General features: G+C 41.0%; 1 protein-coding gene across 1 annotated transcript in view; it reads left to right on the top strand.

Moving 5' to 3' along the window:
- The window catches only part of C3H8orf74 (chromosome 3 C8orf74 homolog), an 81139-nt gene extending 73768 nt beyond the window's left edge, over window positions 1-7371 (top strand). The window contains exon 4 of the mRNA XM_029596154.1: window positions 6112-7371. Coding sequence (XP_029452014.1) covers window positions 6112-6339 — 228 coding nt within the window. The 3' untranslated portion in view covers window positions 6340-7371. The remainder of the gene's footprint in view (window positions 1-6111) is intronic.
- Window positions 7372-12348: the final 4977 nt, after the last annotated feature.

The following is a 12348-nucleotide window of genomic DNA, read 5'->3' as shown; positions in this document are numbered from 1 at the left end:
GCTCCCATGACCCCCTCATTCCAGAGTCTCTTTTTCATTGAAAAAGCCCCACTTCCTGTGCGTTGATAATTCTGAGGCAGTTAAGTGTCTCTATTGTATTTCCCGTCTCGCCTTTCCTCTTGGGTGTAATATTTAGATCTTTAAGTCTGTCCCCACGTGCTTTACAATACAGATTACTGACCATTTTAATAGCCACCCTCTGGACTGATTGTATCCTTTTGAAGATGTGGCCTCCAGAATTGTACATGGTATTCCAATCCAAATCAGGACTCAAAAATGAATCATTTTTTTCCACTGATTTTTCTCCATTTTTGTTCATTATAATAAACACTGATAAATTTCAGGAATAAATAAAATAAAAACTGAGAACAAGCAACCTTAGTTGTATAAATAGATGCAATTATGTTTATTTGGGATACCACAGGGAGAGTCACATAGCAGTATGAGGAATATGAAGTTCACACTTAAAGCATTGGCGATTGCAAAGAAATGTATCCTGGTTAAATGGCTTGCACCAGAAGCTCCCTCTAAAGAGCAATGGGCTGCAGGCCTGTTGGAATTGATGCTTTTGTATCATAAGACATAGTCTCTGGGACCTAAGAAATCTAAGAAATGTATAGAAGTGTGAATCAACTAACAGAGATTATTCAGGATAAAATTAGACTTTGAGATTCCATCTCCAGAAGATTCTACAAATAGAAGATAACATTATAGTTAATAATATTTTGGACTTTCCTAGCTTACAACTTAATTAGAATGGTTGCTATATTCGGGTTGTGATAAGAAATTTGGGATGTTCTGAGTTATGTATACACCTGGGATAGTTGGAAAGATTGGTGCTGCCAAATTCTCACCTGACTTCTCACTGGGGGAGAGGAATGAAGGAGGGGGTAGATATGGGGTAAAGGGTTGGAAAATCTGGAAATAAACCACATCATTCTTCAAAATGCATTATGGCATTATTGCACGCGTTAAGGCATTTTCGTGCCATAATGCATGGCACGATGCAAATTTTTAAAAGGGGAGGGATTGGGGAGGAGCTGGGGGTGGGATTTCTGAAAAAGTGGACTGGCTTTCCGAAACCATAACACCAAAAATAACTACACCTTTTTCAATAGCATTAAGCTGTGTGATATTATGTGTTATGCCCATAATGCTTTGAGTCCATCAAGCTAGGCTGAGAGAACACTGTACAATTCTCATCTTTGTGTGAGTTTCCCCACTCCAAAGGACATCAAATCTTCACAAGAGTGTACTGTTCTGTTCGTACATCTCACTCTGCATCTAAAAGTGGCCCCTAACCCTACACTACCTACCTCGAGTTACTAGGTGGGTGAGTTACTAGGTGGGCCTCCTATAGAGATTATAAATAGCTAACTACTACAAGGGGCTTGTAGAGAGTCTCTCTCTCTCTTTCTTTCTCTCTCTCCCTCCCTCCCTCCATCCCTCCCTCCCTCCCTCCCTCCCTCTTATTAAAGTCTTGATGAAGATAGGCATGTAAATGTTTTTTGATTGTTATTAACATTCTATAAGCTAATAAAAAAATTTAAGTAATTTAAATTTAAAAAATTTAAATAAAATAGTAGTGATGGAAGTACAGAGAAAAATGGGGCTATACTGTTGTACCAGGATATAGATTGGCCTGACAGTCTTTATTTGTCATTTTATATGTTTCCAATGGAAATGACTGTGAACACTATCATAGAAACATAGAAAATGACGGCAGAAAAGGGCCAAACGGTCCATCCAGTCTGCCCAGCAAACTTATGGTAGCATCTGCTGTGCCATATAAGTCACCCCCTTACTTAGCTTCCCAAACCATCAAAATCAGGGCCCTTGTTGGTTGCTGTCTGAGTCCAGTTCCCTGTTACCTTTTGCCATTGAAACAGAGAGCAATGTTGGAGTTGCATCCAATGTATCAGGTATGTTGGTTAAGGGTAATAACCGCCACACCAGCAAGTTACCCCCATGCTTATTTGATTTCCTAGACCATAAAATCCAATGTCCTTGTTGGTTGCTGTCTGAATCTAATTCCCCTTTTCCTCTTTTCCCCCTGCCATAAAAGCAGAGAGCAATAATGGAGTTGCATCATGGTATGAAGGCTTATTGGTTATGGGCAGTAACCACTGCACCAGCAAGTTACCCCCATGCACTCTGTTCTTCATTTTCATCCTCTAGCCTTTAGGGATCCACAGTATTTATCCCATGCCCTTTTGAAATCTTTCACCGTTTTTGTCTTCATCACCTCCTCCGGAAGGGCATTCCAGGCATCCACCACCCTCTCCGTGAAGAAATATTTCCTGACATTGGTTTTGAGTCATCCTCTCTGGAGTTTCATTTTGTGATGCTTAGTTCTACTGATTTCTTTTCAACAGAAAAGGTTTGTCGATTGTGCATCATTAAAACCTTTCAGGTATCTGAAGGTCTGTATCATATCTCCCCTGCACCTCCTCTCCTCCAGAGTATACATATTTAAATCCTTTAACTTCTCATAAGTCATTTGATGGAGACAACCCCCCCCCCCCACCACCACCACCACCACCACCACCATTTTTGCTGCCCTTCTCTGGACTGCCTCCATCCTGTCTCTGTCTCTTTTGAGATACAGTCTCCAGAACTGAACACAATATTCCAGGTGAGACCTCACCAAGGACCTGTACAAGGAGACTATCACTTTCTTTTTCATGCAGGTTATTCCTCTCTCTATGCAACCTAGCATTCTTCTGGCTTTAGCTATTGCATTGTCACATTGGTTCACCATCTTCAGATTGCTAGACACTATCACCCCAAGGTCCCGCTCTTGCTCCGTGCACAACAGCCCTTCATCCCCCAAGACATACAGCTCTTTTGGATTACCAATTCCCAGATGCATGACTCTGCACTTCTTGGCATTGAATCCCAGCTACCATATTATGACCACCGTTCAAGCTTTCTTAAATCACATCTCGTTCTCTCTACTCCTTCCGGTGTGTCCACTCTGTTGCAGATCTTAGTATCATCCACTAAAAGACAAACTTTACCTTCTATCCCTTCCGCAATGTCACTCACAAAGATACTGAACAGGACCAGTCCCTGCACCAATCCTTGCAGCACTCCACTTAACACCATTCTCTCTTCAGAGTAGGTTCCATTTACCATCACATGTTGTCTTCTATCCGTCAACCAGTTTGTAATCCAGGCCACCACCTTGGCGCTCACTCCCAAGCTTCTCATTTTATTCACAAGCCTCCTATGCAGGACCATATCAAAAGCTTTGCTGAAATCCAAGTAGATCACATCGAGTGCTCTTCCTTGATCCAATTCCTTAGTAACCCAATCAAAAAAGTCAATCAGATTTTTCGGACAGGATCTTCCTCTAGTGAGTCCTCGGAATGTGTATTAGGTCTGCCAGGATCTTGTGACCCAGACTGGCCACTGTCGGAGACTGGGCTCGATGGACCTAGGTCTGAACAAACATGTAAAGTCTGTGGGCAGTTACCACATTACCCCATATAAGAACAAACTTTTCCCTTTTTGAAAGTGATATCACCAAAACTATCCACACACCTGCTAATTTGTTGCAAATTTTTTTCTAAGGAAATATATGCACACATTTTTGAAAATACAAACTTATTCATATAATTCCAAACCCCACCCCAGCTCCACCAACAAGAGCGCCTCTTCAGTCAGCTGAGAGAAGTATGTGCAGACAGGCCCCGTGTGCATACCTTCACCTGCACATTGAGCAGGCATTTTTTAAAAGCACATTATGGAAATGGCTTTGAAAATGACCTTTCCTATGGCTTTTAGAAGTATTATGTTATTTTGTGTTCTAAGGGCCAGATTTTATAACATGCCCACGGGCGTAGATTTGTTCGCGCAAACCACACTGCCGCGCGCATGTTATCAAATCCAGGGTCGGCGCGCGCAGGGGGGTGCACAATTGTGCAGCCTGCGCGCGCACCGAGCCAAGCAGGCTGCCTCCGTTCCCTTTCGGAGTGGACTCGGAAGGAACTTTCCTTCTGCCCCCCCCCCCCCGCATCTTCCCCTCCCCTTCTCCTATCTAACCCGCCCCCCCCCCCCCCCAGCCCTAACTAAAACCCCCCTGACCTTTATTGAAGAAGTTACGCCTGCAAACTTGCGCGCACCAGCTCTCCATCCCCCGGCCTGGTGGCTGTTCTGGAAGCCTCGGTCCCACCCTCGAAACGCCTCCGGGCCGGCGCCGCGTCCACGGCCCAGCCCCAGAATGCCCATTTTTTCAAGCCCCGGGACTTACGCGCGTCCTGGGGCTTGTGCGCACCGCCGAGCCTATGCAAGATAGGCTCGGCGTGCGCAGGGGGAGGCATACGCGCGCAACCCTTTCAAAATCTACCCCTATGTATTCATCTATTTTTGTTGTTGGATTTTGAAGGAGAAGCCTTATCAGCAGTTGCCCTTAGTTTCTCTTATGAACATAAGAAATTGCCACACTGGGTCAGACCAAGGGTCCATCAAGCCCAGCATCCTGTCTCCAACAGTGGCCAAACCAGGCTTACAAGTACCTGGCAATTACCTAAACACTTAAGTAGATCCCATGCCAGTAATAGCAGTGGCTATTCTCTATGACAACTTGATTTAAAAGCAGTTAATGGACATCTCCTCCAAGAACTTATCCAAACCTTGAAATTACAGTGGAACTGACTGTATAACTTTGTGTGGATAATGGTAAATGCACCTCTCTCTGTATATCTTTAGATAACTACTCGCAGTTACTTTGTCTATGATTGCCATTTTTTTCTTTTCCTCGCACATTTTTGGCTTAAGTTTTCTATTATTTCAGGATTTTATGGGACATTATTATTGCTTAATCTTCATTTTCTTTATTTTGTGTCTGTTATTCCTGTTGATTTATGTCATTTCAGTTTCAGATGTTTTCTTGATTTAATTTTGTAAATTCTTATAAATAGAAAATTGTTTTAAAAAGTTGTATAGTCCAGTAACTTAACTTAAAATTATTTTTTTCTACATAGCTTGTCTGAGAGTTTTAAACTTAGTGTGTTCTCTGATTTTTATCTCCTTTCCCTTCTTTTCCTAGTTCTCCTTTCAGTCTAATTTTTTATTCCTTGTGTCTTCTGTTTTCACCCTTATTCCCTCTTCCATCTATCTCTCTAGTATTCTTTCTTTGATCTCATTTCTCTCCATATTCTTTTTTTCAGTTTCTCTGGCTTCATTATGTTCTTCACTTCCATCCCTATTCTCCCATTTATCATCTCATCTCTTACACCTCCATATCATTCTAATTGTCTCTCTCCCTCCACTTCCTTGTCTCTTACCCACTGCCCACTCTGAGCCTGCCATCTACTTTTTGCTGATTCTCAGCACTCCCTCTCCCTCTCTGGCTCTTCTCTACCTCCCAGTCCATTTACTCTTCTACAACTCCCAGCCCTCTGTCCCCCTACATTTCTCTCCTTGTTCTTTTATAGAGGCACCAGGAGGTATAAGTGCTGTGCTGTTTGACCCTATTATTGTCTTTTCTCCTCTTATCTCTGCTGTTCACGCTTCTTTTCTAAATAGGTGGTATATAGGCCGTGAAGAAAGAATGATGGATTGCTTCAGGAAAAGGGAGGGCAACACTTGTACTCTCCCCTGATTGTCCTTCAGTTTCACAGCAAGCATTGTCAGGGCCAATGGTGTTAGCCCCATGCTTTCATACAACTTGAGAGCTTCCCAGACTGTCTGGTTCTCCTCCCTTCTCCTAGTTCTCTCAGCCAGACTTTCTAGCCTGCAGTAGCAGGGAAGCAATGGCGGTGCTGTCACCATAATTCTATTGGTCTTCAGACAGGCTCCCATTAAAGAAGCATGGGGCTGCATGGCTTATACCAGCCTAAAGATGCAACCAGCTTCTTAGTATTGAACAGTTAAGTGAAAAATTGTTGGTATTTAAATTATTCTTTTCTTAGGTCACTTCATTTTACTTTTTTATGAAGGGATTGTTGGTGGAAGTCTATTGATCCTTTGCTGCTTGTATTATGACTTTGAATATAATTTTGAATTATCTGATGAATTCCAACTTATAAATAAGGATATGAATCATAGAAAAGTGAATAACTATATAATGAGCTCTTTTTTAACGCAAGATGTATTTTTTTTTAGCTTTTAGAAAAGTTGGTGAAAGAAGTAATTGGATCCCAAATTAAAGTTGTTGATGTGATTTTGAAAGAAGAGATCAAGACCTGTTTTGAGATCTTAGAGCTGAAGCTCCAGAAGAAGATTCTGGTTCCTCCCAGTCCCTTTCCAGCTGCAGCGCACCTTGCTACCCCTAAAGGAGAACTTTCTAAGACTTTAAAAAATGCATCCAAACCCAAAATGGGAAAAAAATAAATCAACTACATGAGTTTTTAAAACATACTTAAGAGCCTTCATTTTCACTTATTTTATTGTGCCTGGGAATTTCAATGTTATAACAAAAGGCAGCAGTGGAAAAATGACTTTGATGTAAAACACAGGAGAGAAATCAGTGGAAAAGTCATTTTTCCACTGATTTCTTTTTTGTTCTAACATTGAAGTTCCCTGGCAAAATAAAATAGATCCCTAAACATACCATAGGATCTTGATAAATATGTTTTTACATTTCAAATAAGCATTTTCTGTCTTGTATAAACAAAAGTGTATAGTTTATATACTTGAATTCTATATTGTATAACAAATATATTTGCTTGTTTATTTTTTATTCAAAAAGCCCCTGCAATTTCTTTAAAAAAAAAAAAAAGAAACAGATGTTAAAAACATTTATAAAATTACTCATATAAAGCAACTATTGATGTCTGTTGTTGCTCAGAGAAACTCTGGCACTGAGTTTCAAAGTTTTGGGCCAGCAATTGATATCTGTTATAAAATAACCTGACTTATGCGGTGGAATCTGGATTTGTGTGCCTACACGTGTGCCCACTTAAAATTGGGTGCACATATGTGCATGGCCAGGCTATTTTATAATGTGAGCGCAAGTTAGGAAATGGCTGCATATCTGGGCATGTACTGATGCACTCGCGCCACAGTGTGCCCGTGCGCCAGTTTGATAGTTTCCATCCCTGTGTTATTTGCAAATCTGATCACCTCATTTGATGTCAGGTTCACCAGTCTACAGTACAGCTCACCCTGTACTAAACAGCAAAACATTGACTCTAAGTAACCTGTGCTCTGTTCCTATGGCTACCTTTCCTTCTCCTGACTCTCTTGCCATGGGCTTTCAGTTTCAAATGAAAGTGTGTGCCATGAGGAAACAAAACACAAGGGCTAACCATGAGATCAGATCACAGTTCTTAGAGTTACTGTGTGAGTGTTCTCACGCATCTTCCATGCAGGGTGTAGTGACACTGCTTCCGTGTTAGGACCAGCTATGTGGCCCCCATTTGTCTTATGCTCTGCCACAGTGCTGATGAAATTTCCCTGTTGCTTTCAGGCAAAGAGACCCAGTATGGGAGGCTGGAGAGAGAGCGGGTAACCTGGAAACTTAGGTTATCTACTTTCTGTTCCAGTTCTGCATAATTTTAGCCAACAACGACCAATCTGAAAGTCTAGTTTAATCTGCAGCTGATGGCTCTGAAAAGTGCATATGCCCATATGTAGGGGAGGTGACCTTTCCATACTTATGAATATCAAAAATTGAAAAGCTTGAAAGTAGTCACTACTAGTGCCAACAACTATAAGCAACATATCAAATAAGATTGCTCAGTATGCTGCCCCGGCATTAACGGAATGGGCCAATAAAAAAAAAAGTAATTAAATAAAAGGTTTTTTTAATGTCCATATTCAGCTGCTATGCGACTCGGCTAGTTAGCCAGATAAACTTATCCTGCTAAGTCCATATATTCAGTGGCCTGGCCACATTGCTGTATATATATCTGGCTATCTTAAAGTTAGCCAGATAAATGTACCAGAGCCAGATAAATGTATCAGAGCCAGATAAATGTACCAGAGTTAGCCAGATATGTAATCCAGCTAACTCAACTCCTCCCAGTTATGCCCCCCAGGAATGCCCCTAACTTATCTGGCTAAACTCTAGCCAGCTAAAATGTAGCTGGATAAATGCCCAAATCTTCATTTAGATGACTAAATGCTTTTGACAGCTAAATGCTTTTGAATATGGACCTCTTCATATTTGGGAAATGGGCATTGACAAGGTAGGCTTTGCTCACCCTGCTCAATTGCCTGTGTCAAGCACCTTTAAAAATGTCTTACTGCTGGTTAATTTTTAATGGTTACATAAGATTTCAATAACATTCACAAGAGGTTGTAGGACAAATAATAAGAAATTTTAAAAAGACCTGAAAACTTGGCTATTCGAATGTGCCTGCTGTCTGACTGGTACATCCAACTCGCCCTGACTTTGATGACCAAAAATATGTCCTGAACTTTGCCCCCATACTGTCATCCCTCCCTATAAACTGGTTCACCCATTCTCCTATAATCCAATGACCAAATATGTCCCAAACCTTACCCCCCTACTCTCAACCCTTCCTATATTCTGGTTACGCTTGCACAGTATGTATCTATCCTTAGTTCTAGATTGTTTCTCTGGGTTTATCACCGGTGTGTATGCCTACCTCTGTAGTTTTAGATTGTTTTCCCAGTTTATCACCGGTGTGTCTGCCTACCTCTATAACTCACCTTCTGTGAGTGTCAGACCTGTATACCATTGTGAACTAGTGATTCTCACATGGAATGACGGTATATAAAACACTCAAATAAATAAATAAACCCATGTCCTGCCAGACTATGCCCCTATTTGAAATCAAGTGAGATGTGCACACAGCAAGAGATATGCGCGCATCTGGGTGGCTTTTAAAATTCAGTGAGTGCGTGGATCTCCTGATTTTGGTGCATGGACATAAGGAAAGATAATCCCAACTATAGGTATTCAATGCTGAGTCCTGTGTTAAGAATTACCACCCAGGAAAAGAGTCATGGAGTCCTTGTGAACAATGCAATGGCTTCCTCATCTCAGAGTGCATCAGCATTCAAAAAAGTGAGTAGAATGATAGGAATGATCTAAAAAGAAATAGAAAATAAAACAGAATATATCAAAATTTCTCTCTATCAATCCAGCACCTTGAGCTTTGTGTGCAGTTCTGATTGCCCATTTCAAAAAAGACATAACAGAACTAGAAAAAGCACAGAAGAGGGCAATAAAAATGAGAAAGGGAATGGAATAGCTCCCCTGTGAAGAGAGGCTACACAAGATAGGGCTCTTCAGCTTGGTAAAGAGATGGCTCTAAGAGGACATGATACCCTGGAGATAATGAGTAATGCAGCAATGATTTTTGAGGGATACTTATACTGAGTTTTGTGTTCAGTGATTTATTGATTTTCTATGATGTTTTGTGGATGGATATTAATTTTTAATATGTATAAGTGTTATAGTTTCAGCAGCTATGCAGCCTCCACTCCACCAGGGGACCCCAGTGAACATACTCTACAGGCTGGCCAAGCTCCTCCTTCCTGCCTACACCACACCCTGACTCCAGCCCTACTTAACCCTGTCATAAGAACATAAGATATGCCATACTGTGTCAGGCTCAGTATTCTGTTTCAAATAATGGCCAATCCAAGATACAAATAACTCGCAAATACCCAAACATAAATCGCAAGCTATTATTGCTTATTAATTAATAACAGTTTATCCAAACCTTTTTAAAACCCAGTTATACTAACTGCCATAACCACATCCTCTGGCAATGAATGCCAGAGCTTAACTATAAGCTGAGTGAAAAAGAATTTTCTTTGATTTGTTTTAAATGAGCTACTTGCTAACTTCATGGAGTGTCCCCTAGTCCTTCTATTATCTGAGAGGATAAATAACCAATTTACATTAACTTGTTCACATCCTTTCGTGATTTTGTAGACTTCTATCATATCCCCACTCAGTCATCTCTTCTCCAAACTAAACAGCCCTAACTTCCTTAGCCTTTCCTCATAGGTCAGCCGTTCCATGCCCCTTATCATTTTTGTAGCCCTTTTCTGCATTTTCTCCAGTGCAACTATATCTTTTTTGAGATGTGGCGAACAGAATTGTACACAGTATTCAAGGTGCGGTCTCACCATGGAGCGATACAGAGGCACTATAACATCCACCGTTTTATTTGCCATTCCCTTCCTAATAATTCCTAACATTCTGTTTCCTTTTTTGATCGCCACAGCACACTGAGCTGACGATTTCAATGTATTATTCACTATAATGCCTTTCCTGGTGGTAACTCCTAAGATAGAATCTAACATTGTATAACTACAGCAAGGGTTATTTTTCCCTATATGCATCACTTTGCACTTGTCCACATTAAATTTCATCTGCCATTTGAAAGCCCAATCTTCCATTCTCACAAGGTCTTCCTACAATTCATCACAATCCGCTTGAGATTTAACTACTCTGCATAATTTTGTGTCATCTGCAAATTTGATCACCTCACTCCTCGTACCCCTTTCCAGATCATTTATAAATATATTAAAAAGCACCAGTCTGGAGATGGAGGTGAGAGTGGACTACAAATTTTCTTGAGGAGGTTGAAACTGGATGAAGGTTTTACCTTACCTAGCCCAGCAGGGGCCTCCGTTAACCTTTCGGGATGCTGAAGTCATCGGGGTGGGACGAGCCTGGGAGATATAAGGCCATCCCCTCGTCCAAAGATTTCGAGGTGGAGGTGAGAGCGAACTACAAATTTTCTTGAGGAGGTTGAAACTGGACGAAGATCAGCATCCCGAAGGTGGACCTTTCAGGATGCTGACGTCATCAGAGTGGGACGGGCCTGGGAGATATAAGGCCGTCCCCCCTGCGTCACGTCGCACCTGCTGGAGCGTTGCCCAAGCCGCTTTGTATGAATCTGCTCCAAATCATACCTCTCTTAAATTGAATGCTCCCCCACCTCTGGTAAGCATTAACTATTTTCTTCTTTCTTGAAATTATTTGAAGGAAAATTACTGAACTTACTATTCACCTCCCTTATTAAAGGACCAATAGACACATTTCAAACCGCTGCAGTGTGTGGACTTGGACGTTTGTTTCTAATTTTAAATGCGTCATAGTGTTAGAAAAAGAAGGGCTAAGGAGAAGGTGTGCCCTGGAACCTCCCTAAACCCTGAAAAACCTGGACCAATGGACACACATATTTTACAGGGAGGAATTGAATTGGGTATGCAGTCACTAGTGCAGGGAGCTTCAGAATCATCTCAAGCTCCACTGCCTGACTCTGACATCTCACTATCCCCGATTTTGAGAGAGGTGCCAGCAAACCCTGCCATACTTAGGGCCCCAGAGTAGGAGTCGGATATGCTGCAGACCGACGTTGCCTGCAGTTTTGAAGGTCTAGGGACTCCTAAACGGGGAGAACCAAGTGAGGATGCTGGGAGATTGAGACCCGGCGAGTCTGCTGGCAGTCCAGTGAGGGGGGATCAAGGATTAATTGCTGGACTTGACTCCTCAACTCCTTCTTATTCATTACAGAAACCTGCTGAATTTACTCTAGAATCTTTTATGGACTGCATTTGAGAGTTTAGGAAATTTTATAGCTAATAAAATGTCTCCTATAAACGATGTACAAAACCATGAAATAAGATTATTTCAATAGAGAAGCAATGAAAAGTGATATGGTGCAGAATACAGAGATAATCTTATGGATTCAAATAAAGAGTCTCAATAATCTATAATGAGGGATAATACAAAAATGTTAAATAAACTGGAAAGTATGGAAAATTCATTAAGGGCAAGGAATCTAAGATTTGTTCATTTTCCCAGATTATCTCATATATCGCCAAAAGCGATGTATAGAAAGTATTTAGTTGAGATCTTAAAAGTACCAGAAGGAAATATACCCCCAGTGGTGAGAGCTTTTTACCTCCAAGGGAAAAAAGTTTTAGAAGGGAAAAAGGAAGGAGGGAATGGAGGAGAAACTCTTGAAATTAATATAGAGAATCCATTGTTAAATCTGACAGAAATGTTAGAAACTTCAGACTCCACTTTAGCTGAACCTAGTACCATGATAATAACATTTGCACTAGAAATGGACAGGGAATGGGTATTTAGATTACTTTTTAAATATAGATTGAATAAATTTTTGAACATGCAGGTGAGGATTTACCCCAATGTGTCAAGAATGACACAAAGGAAAAGAAAACAATTTTTGCTTATAAGATCTCAGGTCCAACAAGTAGGAGCAAGTTTCCTCTTGAAATTTCCCTGTAGATGTCAAATTGGATACAAAGGGTCAACCTATCTCTTCTTCCTTCCAGAACAGTTAGTTAATTTCCTGTCTGATAAAGATAGAGTAAAAGAGGGGGTAAAGGAATAAAATTCCAGCTAGATCCAAGAACCCCCTAAATACACTGATACTATCTCTCACA

Source organism: Rhinatrema bivittatum, chromosome 3 (assembly GCF_901001135.1).
Source record: "Rhinatrema bivittatum chromosome 3, aRhiBiv1.1, whole genome shotgun sequence".
NCBI classification, from domain to species: domain Eukaryota; kingdom Metazoa; phylum Chordata; class Amphibia; order Gymnophiona; family Rhinatrematidae; genus Rhinatrema; species Rhinatrema bivittatum.
This window is presented reverse-complemented; position numbering and strand designations above follow the sequence as displayed.